The sequence below is a fragment of the Nerophis ophidion genome, linkage group LG08, assembly GCF_033978795.1.
Source record: "Nerophis ophidion isolate RoL-2023_Sa linkage group LG08, RoL_Noph_v1.0, whole genome shotgun sequence".
NCBI lineage: Eukaryota > Metazoa > Chordata > Actinopteri > Syngnathiformes > Syngnathidae > Nerophis > Nerophis ophidion.
The window spans coordinates 11,130,829-11,155,364 of NC_084618.1; the positions used below are offsets into that span (position 1 = coordinate 11,130,829).

At 39.6% G+C, this 24,536-nt stretch overlaps 1 protein-coding gene across 1 annotated transcript in view; it reads right to left on the bottom strand.

The window, feature by feature from the left end:
• Positions 1-24,536, bottom strand: part of sdk2b (sidekick cell adhesion molecule 2b) — a 653,132-nt gene that overhangs the window by 150,295 nt on the left and 478,301 nt on the right. The window contains 1 exon segment of the mRNA XM_061907681.1: positions 2,198-2,331. Coding sequence (XP_061763665.1) covers positions 2,198-2,331 — 134 coding nt within the window.

The window sequence follows — 24,536 nt, forward strand, 5'->3', positions numbered from 1 at the left end:
TAAAGAGGTAGGCTTTTTTCTCAGCTCTCAAGAAGGTAACAAATACAAAAACGAGTGTGTGTGTGTGTGTGTGTGTGTGTGTGTGTATATATATGTGTGTACGTATGTATGTGTGTGCATGTTAAGATATGTATGTGTGTGTGTGTGCGTTTGTTTGTGTGTATGTTAGCCAATGTGTGTGTACTTGTGTTTATATGTGTATCCGTGCGTAGATGTGTGTATCTGTGTAGATAAAGTGTGTATGTACATGTGTATGCGTGTGTGTATTTGTGTGTGCGAATGTGTCTGTGTGTACGTATGTATGAGTGTGCATGTTAGGATATGTATGTGTGTGTGTGTTAGCCAATGTGTGTGTACTTGTGTCTATATGTGTATCTGTGTGTTTGTGTGTATACACGTGTGTATGTATGTGTGTATGCGTGTGTGCATTTTTGTGTGCGAATGTGTGTGTGTACGTATGTATGAGTGTGCATGTTAGGATATGTATGTGTGTGTGTGCGTGTGTGTATGTGTGTGTGTATGTTAGCCAATGTGTGTGTAACTGTGTGTGTATGTGTGCAAATGTATGTATGTGTGTATCTGTGTGTATAAATGTGTGTATGTATGTGTATGCATGTGTGTATTTGTGTGTGTGAATGTATGTGTGTATGTATGTGTGTGTACGTGTGTATGTACATGTGCATGTGTGAGTGAATGCGTACGTGTGTGTGTGTGTGTGTGTGTGTGTGTGTGTGTGTGTGTGTGTGTGTGTGTGTGTGAAAGTGTATATGTGTGTGTACGTATGTATGTGTGTGTGTGCATGTTAGGATACGTGTGTGTGTGTTAGCCAATGTGTGTGTATATGTGTGTATGTGTGCGAATGTGGGTATCTGTGTGTATGTGTGTGTGGATATGTGTATCTGGGTGTATGTGTATGTATATACATGTGTATGCGGGTGTGTATTTGTGTGTGCGAATGTGTGTGTGTGTGTACGTATGTATGAGTGTGCATGTTAGGATATGTATGTGTTTGTGTGTGTATGTTAGCCAATGTGTGTGTACTTGTGTGTATGTGTGTACCTGTGTGTTTGTGTGTATACACTTGTGTGTGTATGTGTGTGTGTATGCGTGTGTGCAAATGTGTGTGTGTGTACGTACGTATGAGTGTGCATGTTAGGATATGTATGTGTGTGTGTCTGTGTATGTTAGCCAATGTGTGTGTACTTGTGTGTGTACGTGTGCGAATGTATGTATGTGTGTATCTGTGTGTATAAACTTGTGTATGTATGTGTATGCACGTGTATGTGTGTGTGTGTACGTATGTATGAGTGTGCATGTTAGGATATGAGTGTGTGTGTGTGTGTGTGTGTGTGTGTGTGTGTGTGTGTATGTTAGCCAATGTGTGTGTATGCATGTCTATTTGTGTGTGTGAATGTGTGTGTGTATGTGTGTGTATGCATGTGTGTATTTGTGTGTGTGAATGTGTGTGTATGTGTGTGTATGCATGTGTGTATTTGGGTGTGCGAATGTGTGTGTGTACGTATGTATGAGTGTGCATGTTAGGATATGAGTGTGCGTGTGTGCGTGTGTGTGTGTGTATGTTAGCCAATGTGTGTGTATGCATGTGTATTTGTGTGTGTGAATGTGTGTGTGTGTATGCATGTGTGTATTTGTGTGTGTGAATGTGTGTGTATGTATGTGTATGCATGTGTGTATTTGTGTGTGTGAATGTGTGTGTATGTATGTGTGTGTACGTGTGTATGTACATGTGCATGTGTGTATTTGTGTGTGAATGTGTGTGTATGTGTGTGTATGTATGTGTATGCATGTGTGTATTTGTGTGTGTGATTGTGTGTGAATGTGTGTGTATGTATGTGTGTGTACGTGTGTATGTACATGTGCATGTGCTTGTGTGAATGCGTACGTGTCTGTGTGTGTGTGTGAATATGTTTATGTGTGTGTACGTATGTATGTGTGTGCATGTTAGGATATGTGTGTGTGTGTTAGCCAAAGTGTGTGTGTACTTGTGTGTATATGTGTGTAAATGTGTGTATGTGTGCGAATGTGGATATCTGTGTGTATGTGTGTATATACGTGCGTATGTATGCGTGTGTGTGTGAACGTGTGTGTCTGTGTGTGTTTACGAGTGTATATGTATGTGTGTGTATTTGTGTATGTAAATGTGTATGTGTGTGTGTGTGTGTGTGCGGCCACTCACTGTCCACCGAGAGCGTGATGGGCTGGCTGGTCTTGTTCTCTCCGTTCTTATCGTTGACCGCCTGCACGTAGTAGCGCCCGGCGTCCGGCGCCACCGTGGACAAGATGACCAGCGTGTTGTCCAGCGTGATGGCTCTAAGAAAAAAAAAAAACACACAAATTGACGCCACTTTTCGCATATAATTCAATTTTCTGAAAAGCTGCCTAACACGGAGTCTAAATACATTTGAGGTTTTGATCCCCCGGCCGGACTGCGCATGAAACATTTGAGCAGAACAATTAGGCGCCAAGGGCCGCATTAGCACTATTGATGTACGGCGTGTAAACAATGTGTCGCCGCTCAGCGAGCGAGGCATAAATATTGACCTGGTCCTCCCCCTCATGTACGCGTTATGAAACAGGATAGTCCGGACACTTAATTGGCCATCTGTGGCCCTCCACTTCCTGTAAGCAGCACACTTTTTGGCAGGAGAGCGAGCGCTGAGGATGACGCCGAAATGAGGTTAGGATGGATTCGTCACCAGAGAGTCTCGGGTAAACATCCCTGAGTGTCTGGCGGTATGCTAGCATGACATAGATAGACAGATAGTACTTTATTGACTCCTATAGGAAAATTATTATTATTATTTTTTAGATTCGACATGGCAGGACTGTACCATTTTTGGTTTTAGGGATACAAGAAAAGGCCTTTTTAGGTTCAACATGCTAGCAGGCTACTTGATGGAGGAGGTAACACGATGTGAATGTACCGTTTTTGTTTTAAGGCTACAAGAAAATGTCTTTTTTACGTGAAGTTTCACACTAACAATCTACTTCCTGTTTAAGTGCTACGTAAATCCAGTAATTTTGGTTCTGGGGTACAAAATAATGCCTTATTTACGTTGCGTTTCACACTAACAAGCTACTTCCTGTTTGATGGCGGACAAACACGGCAGAAAAGCAGCATTTTTTTGTACAAAAAATTTATTTTTTCCTTTCCGTTTCACACTAACAAGCTACTTCCTGTTTGACGGAGCGCGCAACGCGATGTAAAAGTAGCATTTTGTCTTTTTTTACGTAAACTTTGACAATAACAAGCTACGTTCTGTCTGACGGAGGACATATTGTTACATAAATCCAGTATTTTTGGTTGGAGGGCTACAAAATAATTCCTTATTTACGTGAAGTTTCACACTAACAAGTTACTTCCTGTTTAAGTGCTACGTAAATCCAGTAATTTTGGTTCTGGGGTACAAAATAATTCCTTATTTACGTTCCGTTTCGATTGATTGATTGATTGATACTTTTATTAGTGGATTGCACAGTACAGTACATATTCCGTACAATTGACCACTAAATGGTAACACCCGAATAAGTTTTTCAACTTGTTTAAGTCGGGGTCCACGTTAATCAATTCATGGTAATTTCACACTAACAAGCTACTTCCTGTTTGACAGAGCGCGCAACGCGACGTAAAAGTAGCATTTTTCGTTCTAACAATGTCTTTTTTTACGTAAACTTTGACAATAACAAGCTACGTTCTGTCTGACGGAGGACATATTGTTACATAAATCCAGTATTTTTGGTTGGAGGGCTACCAAATAATTCCTTATTTACGTGAAGTTTCACACTAAAGAGCTACTTCCTGTTTAAGTGCTACGTAAATCCAGTCATTTTGGTTCTGGGGTACAAAATAATGCCTTATTTACGTTCCGTTTCACACTAACAAGCTACTTCCTGTTTAAGTGCTACGTAAATCCAGTATTTTTGGTTCTGGGGTACAAAATATGTATTTTTTACTTTCCGTTTCACACTAACAAGCTACTTCCTGTTTGACGGAGCGCGCAACGCGATGTAAAAGTTGCATTTTGTCTTTTTTTACGTAAAGTTTGACAATAACAAGCTACGTTCTGTCTGACGGAGGACATATTGTTACATAAATCCAGTATTTTTGGTTGGAGGGCTACCAAATAATTCCTTATTTACGTGAAGTTTCACACTAAAGAGCTACATCCTGTTTAAGTGCAACGTAAATCCAGTCATTTTGGTTCTGGGGTACAAAATAATGCCTTATTTACGTTGCGTTTCACACTAACAAGCTACTTCCTGTTTGATGGCGGACAAACACGGTAGAAAAGGAGGATTTTTTTTACAAAAAAAGTATTTTTTACTTTCCGTTTCACACTAACAAGCTACTTCCTGTTTGACGGAGCGCGCAACGCGACGTGAAAGTAGCATTTTTCGTTCTAACAGTGTCTTTTTTACGTAAAGTTTGACAATAACAAGCTACGTTCTGTCTGACGGAGGACATATTGTTACATAAATCCAGTATTTTTGGTTGGAGGGCTACCAAATAATTCCTTATTTACGTGAAGTTTCACACTAACAAGCTACTTCCTGTTTAAGTGCTACGTAAATCCAGTAATTTTGGTTCTGGGGTACAAAATAATTCCTTATTTACGTTCCGTTTCACACTAACAAGCTACTTCCTGTTTGATGGCGGACAAACACGGCAGAAAAGGAGCTTTTTTTTGTACTAAAAATGTATTTTTTACTTTCCGTTTCACACTAACAAGCTACTTCCTGTTTGACGGAGCGCGCAACGCGACGTAAAAGTAGCATTTTTCGTTCCAAAAATGTCTTTTTTTACGTAAACTTTGACAATAACAAGCTACGTTCTGTCTGATGGAGGACATATTGTTACATAAATCCAGTATTTTTGGTTGGAGGGCTACCAAATAATTCCTTATTTACGTGAAGTTTCACACTAACAAGCTACTTCCTGTTTAAGTGCTACGTAAATCCAGTATTTTTGGTTCTGGGGTACAAAATAATGCCTTATTTATGTTGCGTTTCACACTAACAAGCTACTTCCTGTTTGATGGCGGACAAAAACAGCGGAAAAATAGCATTTTTTGTACTAAAAATGTCTTTTTTATGTGAAGTTAAACATCCCACAGGTGTGCAGGCTAATTGGGAACAGGTGGGTGCCATGATTGGGTATAAAAACAGCTTCCCAAAAAATTCTTAGTCTTTCACAAGAAAGGATGGGGCGAGGTACACCCCTTTGTCCACAACTGCGTGAGCAAATAGTCAAACAGTTTAAGAACAACCTTTCTCAAAGTGCAATTGCAAGAAATTTAGGGATTTCAACATCTACGCTCCATAATATAATCAAAAGGTTCAGAGAATCTGGAGAAATCACTCCACATAAGTGGCATGGCCGGAAACCAACATTGAATGACCGTGACCTTCCATCCCTCAGACAGCACTGTATCAAAAACCGACATCAATCTCTAAAGGATATCACCACATGGGCTCAGGAACATTTCAGAAAACCACTGTCACTAAATACACTTGGTCGCTACATCTGTAAGTGCAAGTTTAAGCTCTACTATGCAAAGTAAAAGCCATTTATCAACAACATCCAGAAATGCCGCCGGCTTCTCTGGGCCCGAGATCATCTAAGATGAACTGATGCAAAGTACAAAAGTGTTCTGTGGTCTGACGAGTCCACATTTAAATTTGTTTTTGGAAATATTCGACATTGTGTCCTCCAGACCAAAGGGGAAGCGAACCATCCAGACTGTAATCGACACAAAGTCCAAAAGCCAGCATGTGTGATGGTATGGGGGTGCATTAGTGCCCAAGGCATGGGTAACTTACACATCTGTGAAGGCATCATTAATGCTGAAAGGTACATACAGCTTTTGGAACAACATATGCTGCCATCTAAGCGCTGTCTTTTTCATGGACGCCCCTGTTTATTTCAGCAAGACAATGCCAAGCCACATTCAGCACGTGTTATAACAGCGTGGCTTTGTTTAAAAAGAGTGCGGGTACTTTCCTGGCTCCACTGCAGTCCAGACCTGTCTCCCATGGAAAATGTGTGGCGCATTATGAAGCGTAAAATACGACAGCGGAGACCCCAGACTGTTGAACGACTGAAGCTCTACATAAAATAAGGATGGGAAAGAATTCCACTTTCAAAGCTTCAACAATTATCGTATTTCCTTGAAATGCCGCCGGGGCTTTAATTATTTTAAAACCTATTCTCACTCTGGCGTTTACCAACAGCATGCGGTAAATTTAGGCCTGCGCTTGTAAATTTGAGTGTGATGTAAGGATGCCATCATGAAAAGCACATTTAATTAAAAAAACTTTATTATGGTCTTACCTTTACTTATAAATGAAGTCCATGCGCAGCTCCTTCTGTTTAAAAGCATCGATAACTTGTTTATAGAAGTCTTCCTTATCTTTCTTCAGTTTAAAAAGTCTCTCTGTCTCGATGGAGTTCTTCCTTTATTACCTCCTGCTTCGATTGAAAGTCCAGTTTAGAAAACTGTTTTATTTTAGATATGTAATCCTCCATGTTAAAAGTGCAAGCGAGAGGAAAAAATAAACGATCTCTGCTCACTCTTGCTGCTTGTTGTCACTTCTTCTGCAGCCGAGTAGTCGCAAGAAGGATCACTAGCGCCCTCTACCACCAGGAGGCGGGAGTCATTTATTGACTCATATTTGACACACACAGCTACGGTATATTAATAAAACATAGCTGCTTACTGTTCTTTTTGGCATATTCAATAGCTTGGACCTTAAATCCTACTGAATAGCTCTTAATCTTCTTCCCTTTATGCGATTTCAAATGATTGAAATCAGCCTCCTCCATTTTGAAAATGATGACCGGCGAAGTGTCACTCGTGACGTGACGAGTTTGACCCGGCGGAAATTCTAGGCATATGATAATTATTTTGCGAAACGAGTTTAGCCAGGCAGTAATTCTAGACAGGCGCATACTATACACCCGGCGGCAATTCAAGGAAATATGGTAGTTTCCTCAATTCCCAAACGTTTATTGAGTGTTTTTCTGGGCTTCACGGTGGCAGAGGGGTTAGTGCGTCTGCCTCACAATACGAAGGTCCTGCAGTCCTGGGTTCAAATCCAGGCTCGGGATCTTTCTGTGTGGAGTTTGCATGTTCTCCCCGTGAGTGCGTGGGTTCCCTTCGGGTACTCCGGCTCCCTCCCACCTCCAAAGACATGCACCTGGGGATAGGTTGATTGGCAACACTAAATGGGCCCTAGTGTGTGAATGTGAGTGTGGATGTAGTCCGTCTATCTGCTTCCACAGTGGAGTGTTTTAAGTCTCGTCTTAAGACCCACTTTTATTCTTTGGCTTTTAACACTACGTGAGTTGTGTGGTCCTCTGTCCTCTGTTGTCCTCTGTGTTTTTTATACACTTTGATTTTTATTTTACTGTTTTAATAGTTTTTACCTTTTAAAATAGTTTTTAATCATATTTGTTTTTATATTGTTTTTATTGGTTTTATTTTTATTCATTTTTTGTTTTATTCAGTCATTGGTGGAGCATAATATTGTTTTTAACATGGGTGTGCAGCACTTTGGAAACTTTATTGTTGTTTAAATATGCAATATAAATAAAGTAGATTGGATTGGATCTGTGTTGGCCCTGCGATGAGGTGGCGACTTGTCCAGGGTGTACCCCGCCTTCCGCCCGATTGTAGCTGAGATAGGCGCCAGCGCCCCCCGCGACCCCAAAAAGGGAATAAGCGGTAGAAAAAATGAGTAATTCTAGGCAGGCGCATACTATACACCCGGCGGCAATTCAAGGAAATACGGTAGTTTCCTCAGTTCCCAAACGTTTATTGAGTGTTGTTAAAAGAAAAGGTGATGTAACACAGTGGTGAACATGCCCTTTCCCAACTACTTTGGCACGTGTTGCAGCCATGAAATTCCAAGTTATTTGAAAAAAAAAAAAAAAAGTTTATGAGTTTGAAAATCAAATATGTTGTCTTTGTAGCATATTCAACTGAATATGGGTTGAAAAGGATTTGCAAATCGTATTCCAAAGACATGCACCTGGGGATAGGTTGATTGGCGACACTAAATTGGCCTTAGTGTGTGAATGTGAGTGTGAATGTAGTCAGTCAGTCCAAAAAAGCCATTTTTTGGTGCAGAAAACTATTTTAAATGCAAATTATGAATATATGTTCTCTCTCAAATAATAGTCTGTCTACCCCGCCTTCCGCCCGATTGTAGCTGAGATAGGCGCCAGCGCCCCTCGCGACCCCAAAAAGGGAATAAGCAGTAGAAAAAATTAGTAATTCTAGGCAGGCGCATACTATACACCCGGCGGCAATTCAAGGAAATACGGTAGTTTCCTCAGTTCCCAAACGTTTATTGAGTGTTGTTAAAAGAAAAGGTGATGTAACACAGTGGTGAACATGCCCTTTCCCAACTACTTTGGCACGTGTTGCAGCCATGAAATTCCAAGTTAATTATTATTTGAAAAAAAAAAAAAAAAAAGCTTATGAGTTTGAACATTAAATATGTTGTCTTTGTAGCATATTCAACTGAATATGGGTTGAAAAGGGTTTACAAATCATTGTATTCTGTTTATATTTACATCTAACACATTTTCCCAACTCATATGGAAACGAGGTTTGTAGTTTAATGCAGCGGGAGAAGTTTGCGGCCCTAAAAAATAAATAAATAAATAAATAAATCACACAGTGATCACCGGGAACAAAACATGACAGCTTGTACTTCACAAGTGCTGCAATTATCGCCGCTCGTCCTGTGCGGGCGTAAGCAGTCTGTCCCCCGTCGTCTTCCCGCTCCTCCACTTCTGCTCGCTCCTCCCCGCTGACCTACTCATGCTTGTATGTGCCGCTGATCGCTTTTAGCATTTACAGCCCGGGTGATTACCAACAGGCTAAAGTGGACCGGAGCGCTGGAGCTCATTTGGGATTTCGCCGCCCTGTCCAGGGACCGGAAGTTTCCCAAAAGGCGGGCTTGGTGGCTGGCAGCTTATGAACGGCGGTAAATATTTAATGCGAGCTCTCTGGAGCGGCGGCGACATCCGCCGACACGTCCATGAATTATGGATCTTTTCGGGGGAGGTGAGCCGAAAAGAAGCAGCAGCAGAACTGAACGAGTCCCAGGTGACTTCCGAAGACCTTTTGAAAAAATGGGGTTGACTCCATTCCGGACTTGACTTCTTTAGCCGACAGTCTTATGGAAGAAGGTGCGAGTGTTCTATGACGGGATGTCAACCGGAGGTCCGAGTTCTGCTAAAGTCCGCTAAATAGTCCAGGGAACAGGAACAGTTCTACAATTGGATGCCACACGGAAGATCGTACTCTTAATTTCGTATTCTGGTCAGGGGAGTAATAACTCTCAGGTTTTCGGGATTCCGACAACATACGTGGCACGATTGCAAAGTCCTGATCCAGCATGTCAGGTCATTGGTGTGCTGCATGTGTCCTCGGTTTAAAGGGGGGCGTGGGTTCCCTCCGGGTACTCCGGCTTCCTCCAAGTTCCAAAGACATGCACCTTGGGATAGGTTGATTGGCGACACTAAATTGGCCCTAGAGTGTGAATGTTGTCTGTCTATCTGTGTTGGCCCTGCGATGAGGTGGCGACTTGTCCAAGGTGTACGCCGCCTTCTGCCCGATTGTAGCTGAGATAGGCGCCAGCGCCCCCCCCCCGCTACCCCAAAAGGGAATAAGCGGTAGAAAATGGATGGATGGATTATCACCAAACCTATGCAAGCCTCAATATATACTTTGATGTTGCAGAAAAAAGACCATGTATTTTTTTAACCGATTTCCGAACTCTAAATGGGTGAATTTTGGCAAATTAAACGTCTTTCCGCTGTGTCAATCTTTACGTCACGAGTGACACTTCACCCGTCATCATTTTCAAAATGGAGGAGGCTGATTTCAATCATTTGAAATCGCATAAAGGGAAGAAGATTAAGAGCTATTCAGTAGGATTTAAGCTCCAAGCTATTGAATATGCTAAAAAGAACAGTAAGCAGCTATGTTTTATTAATATACCGTAGCTGCGTGTGTCAAATATGAGTCATTAAATGGCTCCCGCCTCCTGGTGGTAGAGGGCGCTAGTGATCCTTCTTGCGACTACTCGGCTGCAGAAGAAGTGACAACAAGCAGCGATCGTTTATTTTTTTCCTCTCCCTTGCACTTTTAACATGAGGATTACATATCTAAAATAAAACAGTTTTCTAAACTGGTCTTTCAATCGAAGCAGGAGGTAATAAAGGAAGATCTCGATCGAGACAGAGAGACTTTTAAAACTGAAGAAAGATAAGGAAGACTTCTATAAACAAGTTATCGATGCTTTTAAACAGAAGTAGCTGCTCATGGACTTCATTTATAAGTAAAGGTAAGACCATAATAATGTTTTTTTTTATTAAATGTGCTTTTCATGATGGTATCCTTACATCACACTCAAATTTATAAGCGCAGGCCTAAATTTACCGCATGCCTTTGGTAAACGCCGGAGTGAGAAGAGGTTTTAAATTAATTAGCGCCCCGACGGCAATTCAAGGAAATACGGTATGTGTGAATGTTTTGGAGCATTCACACAATAATACTATCATTTCATAATATCATCAAAGGAGTTCAACACTACAATTTAAAGGGGGAACATTATCACAATTTCAAAAGGGTTAAAAACAATAAAAATCAGTTCCAAGTGGCTTGTTGTATTTTTGGAAGTTTTTTTCCAAATTTTACCGGTCTCGGAATATCCCTAAATAAAGCTTTGAAGTGCCTTATTTTCGGCTCTCTGCGAAGACACTATCCATTTCCCTGTGACGTCACACAGTGCTGCCAATGTAAACAAACAATGGGAATAGCACAGCAAGATATAGCGACATTAGCTCGGATTCAAACTCTGATTTCAGCGACTTAAGCGATTCAACAGATTACGCATGTATTGAAACGGATGGTTGGAGTATGAAAGTATTGAAGAAGAAACTGAAGCTATTGACGCTATTCATAGCCATAGCATGGCCGAATAGCTGCGTTAGCATCGCCGGTAAAACGTGCGGACCAAACGATCAGGACTTTCGCATCTTTTGACACTGGAGCAACTTAAATCCGTCGATTGGTAAGTGTTTGTTTCGCATTAAATGTGGGTGGAAGGAAAGGTAATATAGTTGCAAATGCATCTACAGCAGGGGTGGCCACACTTTTTCTGCAGGCGAGCTACTTTTCAATTGACCAACTCGAGGGGATCTACATCATTTATATATATCATTTATATTTATTTATTTATGAAAGAGACCTTTTTGTAAACAAGTTAAATGTGTTTAATGACAATACAAGCCTGTGTAACACATATAGATGTCTTTCTTTCACGAAGACAAGAATATAAGTTGGTGTATTACCTGATTCTGATGACTTGCATTGATTGGAATCAGACAGTAATGATGATAACGCCCACATTTTCAAATGGAGGAGAAAAAAGTTGTCCTTTCTGTACAATACCACATGAAAGTGGTTGGTTTTTGGCATCTAATTCATCCAGCTTCCATACACTTTACAAGAAAAACATTGGCGGCAAATTCCGTAGCTTGCTTGATTGACATTCACGGCACCCGAGGGTCTTGTGAGATGACGCTGGCTGCTGCCAGTTCATTATTATGAAAAAATGACCGAGAGGAAGGCGAGAAACACTTTTTATTTCAACAGACTTTCGCGCCGACCCTTCCATCAAAACTCTAAAGGCTGACTGCACATTTCCTATCTTCACAATAAAAGCCCTGCTTCATGCTGCCTGCGCTAACAAAATAAGAGTCTCGGAAAGCTGGCGTGCACAAGTGATGTGCACGCCAGCTTTCTGAGGGATCACTTGTGCACGCCAGTTTTCCGAGGGTCTGTATTTAGTTAGCGCAGGCAGCATGAAGCAGGGCTTTTATTGTGAAGATAGGAAATGTGCAGTCGGCCTTTAGAGTTTTGACGGAAGGTACGGCGCGAGAGTCTGTTGAAATAAAAAGTGTTTCTCGCCTTCCTCTCGGTCATATTTTAATAATAATGATCTTGCAGCAGCCAGCGTCATCTCACAAGACCCTCCGGTACCGTGAATGTCATTTAAGTGACGTCTTGGTGAAGATTGATGATCACTAATTTTTAGGTCTATTTTTTTTAAAAGCCTGGCTGGAGATCGACTGACACACCCCCCGCGGTCGACTGGTAGCTCGCGATCGACGTAATGGGCACCCCTGATCTGCAGGTTATCCATACATCTCTGTACCATGTCTGCTTCAGCACCGCCGGTACATAGCATGTTACCATCGATTAGCGTAGCATGTTAGCATCGATTAGCTGGCAGTCAACATCAACAAAACTCACTTTTGTGATTATGTTGACCATCGTTGCAAATGCATCTGCAGGTTATCCATACATCTCTGTGCCATGTCTGTCTTAGCATCGCCGGTCAAATGTGGAGACACTCTGGCACATTCAGCATCATTTATTTTTATTCCTTTCATGAAAATGCATATTTACAAGCCACGTACAATTGACACTGTCATTGTTTTTTTTGTTTTTCTTTCTTATACATTTCCATGATCAGAAAGGAGCAGATGGAAGAATTGTGATACATACAATTGTGTTGTATGGAAACCTATATTCAACCTTGTTCAAAATAAATAAGCTTTTAGATACCTTATTTTTCACATGCATTATATGAGCTTTCCATGTCAACTTTTCATCAAAGATGACCCCAAGAAATCTGATTTCAGACACCTTCTCAATTTTCACATTGTTTATGGATAAACTAACTTCTATCTTTCTTTTATTACCGAATACCATATACTTAGTCTTTTCCAAATTTAAAGATAATTTATTTATATCAAACCACAATTTTAGTTCAACCATTTCCTCTTCAATATTATTGGCTAAAACTTTCAAGTCATCTCCTGAACAGTATAAATTTGTATCGTCTGCGAATAATACGCACTGTAAAATTTTCGAAACCTCACAAATATCATTTATATATAAAGTAAAAAGTTTGGGTCCTAAAATCGAACCTTGTGGAATTCCACATTCAATATTCATACATTCTGATCTATGATCATCGATTTCAACATATTGCTGTCGTTGATGTAAATAACTGGTTAACAACTCCAGTGCAACTCCTCTGACTCCATAAGTATATAATTTAGAAATGAGAATTTGATGATCTACAGTGTCAAATGCCTTCTTTAAATAAATGAACACTCCTATTGTGTATTTATTTTGATCAACTGCAGTTGTAATCTCTTCAATAATGTTCATGGTGGCCAAGCTCGTAGACCTGTTTGATCAAAATCCATACTGATTTTCATTTAATAATTTATGTTTTTCAATAAATTATTAAATTCAATAGGGGTCTGGCGGCAGACACTTTGGTATCTTCGGGCCAGTGGTGCAACTTGAATCCCTCCCTGTTAGTGTTGTTACACCCTCCGACAACACACCGTCGAGGCATGATGTCTCCAAGGTTCCAAAAAATAGTCAAAAAAAAATGGAAAATAACAGAGGTGAGACACGGTGTTTCTAATGTGTTGAAAATGAAAATGGCGGCTGTGTCACCTCGGCGACGTCACATTTTGACGTCATCGCTAAAAGAGTGATAAACAGAAAGGCGTTTAATTGGCCAAAATTCACCCATTTAGAGTTCGGAAATCCATCCATCCATTTTCTACCGCTTATTCCCTTTTGGGGTTGCGAGGGGTGCTGGCGCCCATCTCAGCTACAATCGGGCAGAAGGCGGGGTACACCCTGGACAAGTCGCCACCTCATCGCAGGGCCAACACAGATAGACAGACAACATTCACACTCACATTCAAACACTAGGGCCAAATTTAGTGTTGCCAATCAACCTATCCCCAGGTGCATGTCTTTGGAAGTGGGAGGAAGCCGGAGTACCCTGAGGGAACCCACGCATTCACGGGGAGAACATGCAAACTCCACACAGAAAGTTCCCGAGCCTGGATTTGAACCCAGGACTGCAGGAACTTCGTATTGTGAGGCAGACGCACTAACCCCTCTGCCACCGTGAAGTTCGGAAATGGGTTAAAAAAATACATGGTCTTTTTTTCTGCACCATCAAGGTATATATTGACGCTTACATAGGTCTGCTGATAATGTTCCCCTTTAAGACAAATAATATTACAGAAAAAAATGCATGTTATTTAAGTCTCACCTTAAAACTCATTTGTATACTCTAGCCTTTAAATAGACTCCCTTTTTAGACCAGTTGATCTGCCGTTTCTTTTCTTTTTCTTCTATGTCCCACTCTCCCTTGTGGAGGGGGTCCGGTCCGATCCGGTGGCCATGTACTGCTTGCCTGTGTATCGGCTGGGGACATCTCTGCGCTGCTGATCCGCCTCCGCTTGGGATGGTTTCCTGCTGGCTCCGCTGTGAACGGGACTCTCGCTGCTGTGTTGGATCCGCTTTGGACTGGACTCTCGCGACTGTGTTGGATCCATTATGGATTGAACTTTCACAGTATCATGTTGGACCCGCTCGACATCCATTCCTTTCCTCCTCTCCAAGGTTCTCATAGTCATCATTGTCACCGACGTCCCACTGTGTGTGAGTTTTCCTTGCCCTTATGTGGGCCTACCGAGGATGTCGTGGTGGTTTGTGCAGCCCTTTGAGACACTAGTGATTTAGGGCTATATAAGTAAACATTGATTGATTGATTGATGTTTTTGACGAGGCAGCCATTAGACTCACTGGATTGAAAAAAGAAATCAAGGTTTGACTGATGTTTTTTTTCGATGTAATATTTGCACGCTTTCCTCTTTGTATTCCCACCAAATCCGTCTGCAGCAGCCTCATCCCCCCAGGGAGCCACACTGGCACGCCGGGCTGCTGCTGGGGGGGGGGACAGAAAAAACTTGGCCGACTCAGCAGCTTTTTGGTGCAACTCCAGTTGTGCCAGAAGCAGAGACAGCCTGAGAACGCAATCATGAGTCGGAGTGGTTTTATTTTCCTCTTCCAGGGGCGTGTTCTCAATCATCAACATCGTTTGGATTTTACGATAACGCGGCTTCGGCTGCGGTGACGCTGGTTTGATGTGACACCGAGGAAAAAAAACAACAACCTCTAAAATAAAAAAATCCCCCTCGAGCGTGGAGCATCTGCATATTCATACAGTCACCGCGCTTAATCAATTCATTAATTAGCCTAAATCTCCTCTCATGATTCGTCACTCCCTTCAGGAATGAACGCACGTTTAGAAACAATCCCCGTGAATAATGCGCCGCCGCCTCCTCGCAACTTTCTAGCGTGTCCCCAACTTTTTGGACGATCAGCACAATTGTTGGCGCTCAGATCTACTTCCTGTTCCTGTCTATGTCGCTAAGCCGTCTGGGTAATGTAGCATCCATCCATCCATTTCCTACCACTTGTCTCGTTCGGGGTCGCTGGAGCCCATCTCAGCTGTATTCAATCGATCATCCATCCATCCATCCATCCATCATCTTCCGCTTATCCGAGGTCGGGTCGCGGGGGCAGCAGCCTAAGCAGGGAAGCCCAGACTTCCCTATCTCCAGCCACTTCGTCTAGCTCTTCCAGGGGGATCCCGAGGCGTTCCCAGGCCAGCCGGGAGACATAGTCTTCCCAACGTGTCCTGGGTCTTCGCCGTGGCCTCCTACCAGCTGGACGTGCCCTAAACACCTCCCAATCAATGTTTATTTATATAGCTCCAAATCACAAATGTCTCAAAGGACTGCACAAATCATTACGACTACAACATCCTCGGAAGAACCCACAATAGGGCAAGGAAAACTCACACCCAGTGGGCAGGGAGAATTCACATCCAGTGGGACGCCAGTGACAATGCTGACTATGAGAAACCTTGGAGAGGACCTCAGATGTGGGCAACCCCCCCCCCTCTAGGGGACCGAAAGCAATGGATGTTGAGCGGGTCTAACATGATACTGTGAAAGTTCAATCCATAGTGGCTCCAACACAGCCGCAAGAGTTCAGTTCAAAGCGGATCCAAGACAGCAGCGAGAGTCCCGTCCACAGGAAACCATCTCAAGCGGAGGCGGATCAGCAGCGTAGAGATGTCCCCAACCGATACAGGCGAGCGGTCCATCCTGGGTCTCGACTCTGGAAAGCCAGTACTTCATCCATGGTCACCGGACCGGACCCCCTCCACAAGGGAGGGGGGGACATAGGAGAAAAAAGAAAAGAAGCGGCAGATCAACTGGTCTAAAAAGGAGGTCTATTTAAAGGCTAGAGTATACAGATGAGATTTAAGGTGAGACTTAAATGCTTCTACTGAGGTAGCATCTCCAACTGTTACCGGGAGGGCATTCCAGAGTACTGGAGCCCGAACGGAAAACGCTCTATAGCCCGCAGACTTTTTTTGGGGCTCTAGGAATCACTAATAAGCCGGGGTCTTATTAGCGAAGGAAGGCGGTGTACACCCAGGACAAGTCGCTACCTCATCGCAGGGCGTAATTTGGCATATAAACATTTACTCCCATTTTACAAATATTTGTATATTTATTTAACATTCATTGATCCAGGGTAAGAAAATTAAGAACATATTTTCATTAGCAACGCTGACCTAGGAAAGAGGCAGCATTTACGCGTTAGAGATGTTGAAGTGTGATGACACTCTCTTGTCGTCTCTCGTTTACCAACAAAAATGAGCACTAGAGATCGCTCTCAACAGTTCACAAATGTTCTTAATGTGTACGAACATAAATGAACGTTTAGTAGAGAATTATATTTATGTAGCGCTTTTCCCTAGTGACTCAAAGCGCTTTACATTGTGGAAACTCAATATCTAAGTGACATTTACGATTAAAATGGACAAACACTTTTCAGGTGTAAAACATACACGGAGAATGTCTGCGACAATGAGGAAGCTGCGAGTAGTTTTTATTTCTGTAATTATAATGATATATTACTATTATTAGTTATAATTAATTAAAACACAACAGTCATTTGACAATGAGGTCTGAGTATATGCTTTTTCTAACATTCTATTTGGGCTGCAGAAGAAAATTCTAATCATTTCGATTCTAAATCAGTTCATAACTCTCAAAAATGGATTGATTTTTCTTTTTTGTGTGTGTACACACATATATATATATATATATATATATATATATATATATATATATATATATATATATATATATATATATATATATATATATATATATATACACCAGGGGTCACCAACTTTTTTGAAACCAAGAGCTACTCCTTGGGTACTGATTAATGCGAAGGGCTACCAGTTTGATACACACTTAAATAAATTGCCAGAAATAGCCAATTTGCTCAATTTACCTTTAACTCTATGTTATTATTAATAATTAATGATATTTATCTTTGTGGAAACACTGATCATCTTAATGATTTCTCACAATAAATATATACATAGGAACAGATACATATTTTTATAAATACATTTAGACTCTTTAAAACAGTGGTCCCCAACCACCGGGTCGCGACCCGGTACCGGGCCGTGGCCCGATTGGTACCGGGCCGCAGAAGATTTTTTTATTTAAAAAAATAAATAAATAAAATAAATTAAATTAAAATAAAAAATAAAAATATATATATATATATATACATATATATATATATATTTTTTAAATTAAATAACATAAAAAACACAATATACACTTAAAATTAGTGCACCAACCACAAAAACCTCCTTTTTTCATGACAAAAACGTCCCTTCTTCATGACAAAGAAGAAAAAAAAAAAAAAAAGAAAAAAATATATATATATAAATATACATATATAAATATATACATATAAGTATATATATATATATATATACGTATATATATATATATATATATATATATATATATATATATATATATGTGTGTGTGTGTGCGTACACATATATATATATATGTATATATATATATGCAAAAAAAAAAAATATATATATATACACATGTATATATACATATATTATATTATATACAAAATATATATATATATATATATATATATATATATATATATATATATATATATATATATATATATATATATATATATGTGTGTGTGTGTGCGTACACATATATATATATATATATATATATATATATGCAAAAAAATATATATATATATATACACATGTATGTATACATATATTATATTATATACAAAATATATATATATATATATATATATATATATATATATATATATATATGTATAGAAAGTTGACTGATTCCTTGGAATGTATATATAATTATTAATAATTTATTTAGAATGTATTTATGTTTGCACTGTGCAATTGCATGTCAATATATTTTCTTTTAATTTGCAGTATAATTGACTATTTTTTGTTTTTGATAATCATTTTTGTGATGAACACAGGATTTCATATGCTTTTATTCTGTTAAACAGTATGTAGGCCAGAGATTATACATAATATATATGTATATATATATATATATATATATATATATATATATATATATATATATATACATATGTACATATATATATATACATATATGTATTTATTTATTTATTTATATATATATATATATATACATATATATATATATATATATTTTTTTTTTTTAGATGTTTTTATTTACTTATCTTTAATACGATTAAAATGACTAATTCGGTGTTAATATTTGACAGGGCCAGAGTCGCGCCTCTGTGGTGGAAAAGTTGGACCCGGAGAGAAAAATAGCTAAAACGCAGACAATAATAACAAACAAATATTATTCTCCTCTTGCAGAGAAAGAGAGACCTTGATGGCCTCACCAGCACATCAGTTGGGTCCTACAGTGTTGATTTCGAAATTCTTTGCAAGAATTCATTCACCAAGGTCAGGCCTGCAGGCAAATAGACGCGGGATTACTGCACATGGTGACATGGTTACCTCTGTACACGCACGTATTGATGACACATATGTTGGTGAGGCTTCATCGCCCTTCCCCCCCGCCATAGCTGCATGTTGTCCACCGTACCCGAGAAGGACCCGGCTATTAACTGGCCCCCGTTTGACTAATGGGGAATCCATAGCGGGGTGACAGGAGCAGAGCGTGGCGGGCGAGGGTCATTCATTGATCAGGAGCTACAGCAGATTAGTCCCGGGGCCTCATGTAACAAGCCTGCTTGTGCCCACAACCAAGCCGTCACCACCAAGACAAGACGTCCAGTTCAGGCTTGGCGAACATTTGATTATAACAGTTTAAAAAACACATCACTTTTTCGCATTTAATGCTTGAGATTGACATTAATAAGCGTGAGGACGTCTATTATTTTATGTAAGCCACCATTTTGCCACTTGGGAATCCTTGGCAATGTCAGAGGAATGTCCCAGTTTTGTGTCACATGACTGCTACTATAACTAGCTCTCCTATGTCGTAATAATACATTGAGTGATCAAACAATAATCAAAGTATTCGTTTTACACTTAAGTGTTATTATGACAATGACAATAAAGGAATTGATTGATTGATTGATACTACTGGCATTTTAAAATGTAAAACATCGCATTCAATTTAATACGACATCATTTTCACATAAAACTCTAATCTGGCTGTGAGCAGGCTACGCACATTAGCTACGCACATTAAATTCACCCTAAATTCCGGACTATAAGCCGCTACTTAAAAAAAAAATGCACATATATACATATATATATATTAGGGATGGGCAAATTAATGCGTTAATTATGGGTTAACTCATCAATCGATTAACGCCGACAATTATTTTATCGCACATTTGCGTATGTTGTTTACATGCTTTTATTTTGTTAACGCCTTTTCTTAACAAGATGGCGTCGATGGGCTCTTGGTAAAGATGGAACATTTGGCAAAAATACCGGACAATTCTGCAAATTTCATGGCTGGCTTACAGCGTGGTCACTCCGGGATCACTTACGACCGCCAGACAATTCTGGATGTGGATAGATCGGGCCGTTTTGGACTGAATGAGGCGTGCTTGCTAGACCGGCTAGCTAGCATGGGAATACTTTGCCGGCTACATCCAGCGGCCTGTGAAGCAGCGGAGTATATGTGTTGTCTGTCTATTTATGAATAATGCAGACCAGGAGTGTTGGCTGAGTTCTTAACGTTTACTTTCAGAGCGTGCATATCACAACATACAAGATGCCGTCATGGCGACACAACCTATACCGGGCTACCGCGCATGCTCCTCACTCCTGTTGCATGCTGGGTAGGGTAGTTCTTTTTTCCCCTGGCTCATAACATCACAATATAGTACCATGTATATGATGCCTTCAGTTTATCAAAGCACCAAGCAAACAATCGAAAAATTCCCATCATATCAATTCCTAGATATGGTCATAATTATTTTAAGTGCACTACGCAGAATAAACACAACATTATTAATATTGCTACTACGGATAATTTGATCAAAAATTCCCTAAAACAGCCCACTACCTATTATATAGTTTTTTTAAACATAAGATCCCTGATAAAAAAAAATGTTTCTGCTGTTACCTCAGAAATTGCCTGTTCAGATGTTATGATTGTGGCTCAGAGATTTGTATGTAGATTATATTTATTTTCCATAACAAACAGGATAACTTAAATACCCTGGCAGTGGCAATAAGCTTAAATGTTTGTATTTACATTTTTGGAGTTGATTTTCATCAAATATGCTATTTAACTGCTACTGTTTAACAAGGACTGATTTAAATTGTGTTTGCACAACAAATGTTTTGGCGCTTTTGTTCATGTGGGAGAATATTCCAATAAAGGTGCACTACACACTACTTTTGAATTCATTATTGGGCTTTGCGTATACAATGCAGTTAATCGCGATTAATCTGAGAAATAGTGTGATTAACTTCGATTAAAAATTTTAATCGATGCCCTCCCTAATATATATACATACATAAGGGCTGCGAATCTTTGGGTGCCCCACGATTCGATTCAATATCGATTCTTGGGGTCACGATTCGATAATATATCGATTTTTTCGATTCAAAGCAATTCTTGATTCAAAAACGATATTTTTCCAATTCAAAAGGATTCTGTATTCATTCAATACATAGGATTTCAGCAGGATCTACCCCAGTCTGCTGACATGCTAGCGGAGTAGTAGATTTTTGTAAAAAAGCTTTTATAATTGTAAAAGACAAAGTTTTATCAACTGATTGCAATAATGAAAATTTCTTTTAACTATTAAACAAACCAAAAATATGACTTATTTTATCTTTGTGAAAACATTGGACACAGTGTGTTGTCAAGCTTATGAGATGCGATGCAAATGTAAGCCACTGTGACACTTTTTTTTTTTTTAAATTTTTTATAAATGTAAATGAGGGATTTTTAATCACTGCTATGCTGAAATTATAACTAATATTGATACTGTTGTCGATAATATTGATTTTTGTTTCACTACTTTTGGTTTGTTCTGTGTGGTGTTTGTGTCTCCTCTCAATTGCTCTGTTTATTCCAGTTCTGAGTGTTGCTGGGTCAGGTTTGGTTTTGGAATTGGATTGCATTGTTATGGTATTGCTGTGTATTGTTTTGTTGGATTGATAAAAAAAAATAAAAAAATAAAAAAAATAAAAAAATTGATTTAAAAAAAAAAAGACAATGGATTCTGAATCGCACAACGTGAGAATCGCGATTCAAATTCGAATCGATTTTTTCCCACACCCCTAATATATATATACATATATATATATATATATATATATATATATATATATATTAATGGGTTGTACTTTTATAGCGCTTTTCTACCTTCAAGGTACTCAAAGCGCTTTGACACTACTTCCACATTTACCCATTCACACACACATTCACACACTGATGGATGGAGGGAACTGCCATGCAAGGCGCTAACCAGCACCCAGTTAAGAACCCCAATTTACGATCTTAATTGGTTCTTGAACAGGGTTTGTAAATAAAAAGTTTGTACATTGAAGCAAATTTCAATGTACAAACATGAATAATGTGTTTCAGTCCATATTTTGGTAATGATTCATACACTTTGAACACAATATAAAGCGATATACTATACCGCATATCAAAAATTAACAAGGGAGTGATGTATTAACTTTGTATTTTGTAACAAAGTCAAAACAACAACAACAAACATATATATATATACATTTATGTATATATATATACACACATATATATATGCACCTGTATATATAAACATACACATACATACATATATATATATATATATATATATATATATATACATATATATATATATATATATATACATACATACATATAGACATATATATACATACATACATACATTAATCAGAAATATCAAGCAGCTAAAATGCGGCAAACATGGATAAATGTTTTGCATTTTTCCCATCATGCTTTGTAATGGATTTAAATGATTGAAAATGAGAATTTGTTTATGGTGTAATGTGCACACATTATAGTGAGCGGGTTGTGTTATGTGTGACTGTGTTTGTTTAATTTTTGCGTTAGTTGGATTTTTTTTTTTTTTTGCACCATGACTAATGAAGGTTGTTTTGTATTGGGTCGTATAATTAGATGCTGTGCATTATTCCAACCCAACGCATACTTGACTTCAATTACTCACTGAATGGGGAAATAATAGCGGTATCAACATTGTCATATTATTGAAAAAAATGCAATTTACCTGTGGGTAAAATTCTGATTTTAACTCATGACATCTCGCTGCATTTAACCATAGTTTGGACAACTCTGCTTTAATACATCTGAATTGTTACTAGTTTTCTGGATTTGAACATACTAGGGTTGTACGGTATACCGATACTAGTATAGTATTGCAGTTCTAATGAATTAAAAACAGTACTATACTCTGTTTGAAAAGCACCGGTTCGCCAGATTTTTTATTTTTTTTGCAGACATGACGACGCGTCGTCACGTGGTGACATTGCTGGTTTTACAAGCAGAGGAGCGCGTTCGGCAGCGCACACACACAGAGTACTTACAAGCAGACACAGTGTGTAGACGGAAAAGGGAAAACGGGCGCATTTTGGTGTAAAAAGTAAAGATAAAGGTGAAACACCCTCGAAAAGAGGTGCTTTAAGACATTGATAGCTAGCGGCTAACGTCCAATCGCAGTCTGCAGTGTTTTAGATACTTCTAAATCACTAATCCTCGCCTCCAAGGCGACAAATAAAGTATGTTTGTTAAAAGTACCATTATCACTGCAAGACGAGGAATAGCTAAACATGCTTCACTACACACCGTAGGAGGACACAATAGCTCACCGACGTCACAATGTAAACAAACGTTATTGGTGGATCTACACCTGACATCCACTGTAATGATACCAAGTACAAGAGTGTATCTAGTCAATACTACTATGATCACATCGATATTTTTTTATCGCCACAAATTTTTTTCTTTTTTTTTTGTGTTTATAAACTCAGAAATACCTCTGCGACGAGGTGGCGACTTGTCCAGGGTGTACACCTCCTTCCGCCCGATTGTAGCTGAGATAGTTACCAGCGTCCCCCGCTACCCCAAGGGGAATAGGCGGCAGAAAAAGGATGGATGGATGGATGGAAACTCAGAAATACATCCCTGGACACATGAGGACATTGAATATGACCAATGGATGATCCTGTAACTACTTGGTATCGGATCGATACCCAATTTTGTGGTATCACCCCAAAGTAAGGTCAAGTATCAAAGAAGAAAGGAATAAGTGATTATTACATTTGAACAGAAGTGTAGATAGAACAAGTTAAAACAGAAAGTAAAAAGATATTAACAGTAAATGAACAAGTAGATTAATAATCTATTTTCTTCTGCGTGTCCTTCGTAATGTTGACAAAATAATAAGTAGTTGTGTGGGGGTGGGGTGGGGGGGGTGAGGGATGTGGGGGTCTGCGGGCCTGCCTCGGAACGGGGTGTGCACAGACGGCCTCGAAGACAACAACAGGTGAGTAGATGACCCAGGTGGGCCTTGCTAGCTAATCACCTGAAGCCTTTATCAGCAGCAGCCGGAGCGAGACACGCAGTTGGGAGCTGCAGAGAGAGCGAGGGAGACACGCCTAAAACAGACTGCTGAAAAGCAATTCCAGGCTGTTGTGTTTAAATAAAAAAAAAGACTGTATTCAAACTGTCTACCGGGCTCACGGAGGATCTTTCGGACTCAAGTAGATAAATGACTCAATATGTTGCTGTATACGTCAGCAGACTAATTAGGAGTCGTTGTTTGTTTACTTACTAATAAAAGACAAGTTGTCAAGTATGTTCACTATTTTATTTTAGGACTAAATTGCAATAATAAATAAATGATAAATGGGTTGTACTTGTATAGCGCTTTTCTACCTTCAAGGTACTCAAAGCGCTTTGACACTACTTCCACATTTACCCATTCACACACACATTCACACACTGGTGGAGGGAGCTGCCATGCAAGGCGCCAACCAGCACCCATCAGGAGCAAGGGTGAAGTGTCTTGCTCAGGACACAACGGACCTGACGAGGTTGGTACTAGGTGGGAATTGAACCAGGGACCCTCGGGTTGCGCGCGGCCACTCTCCCACTGCGCCACGCCGTCCCTAAATAATAAACATACCATATTTCC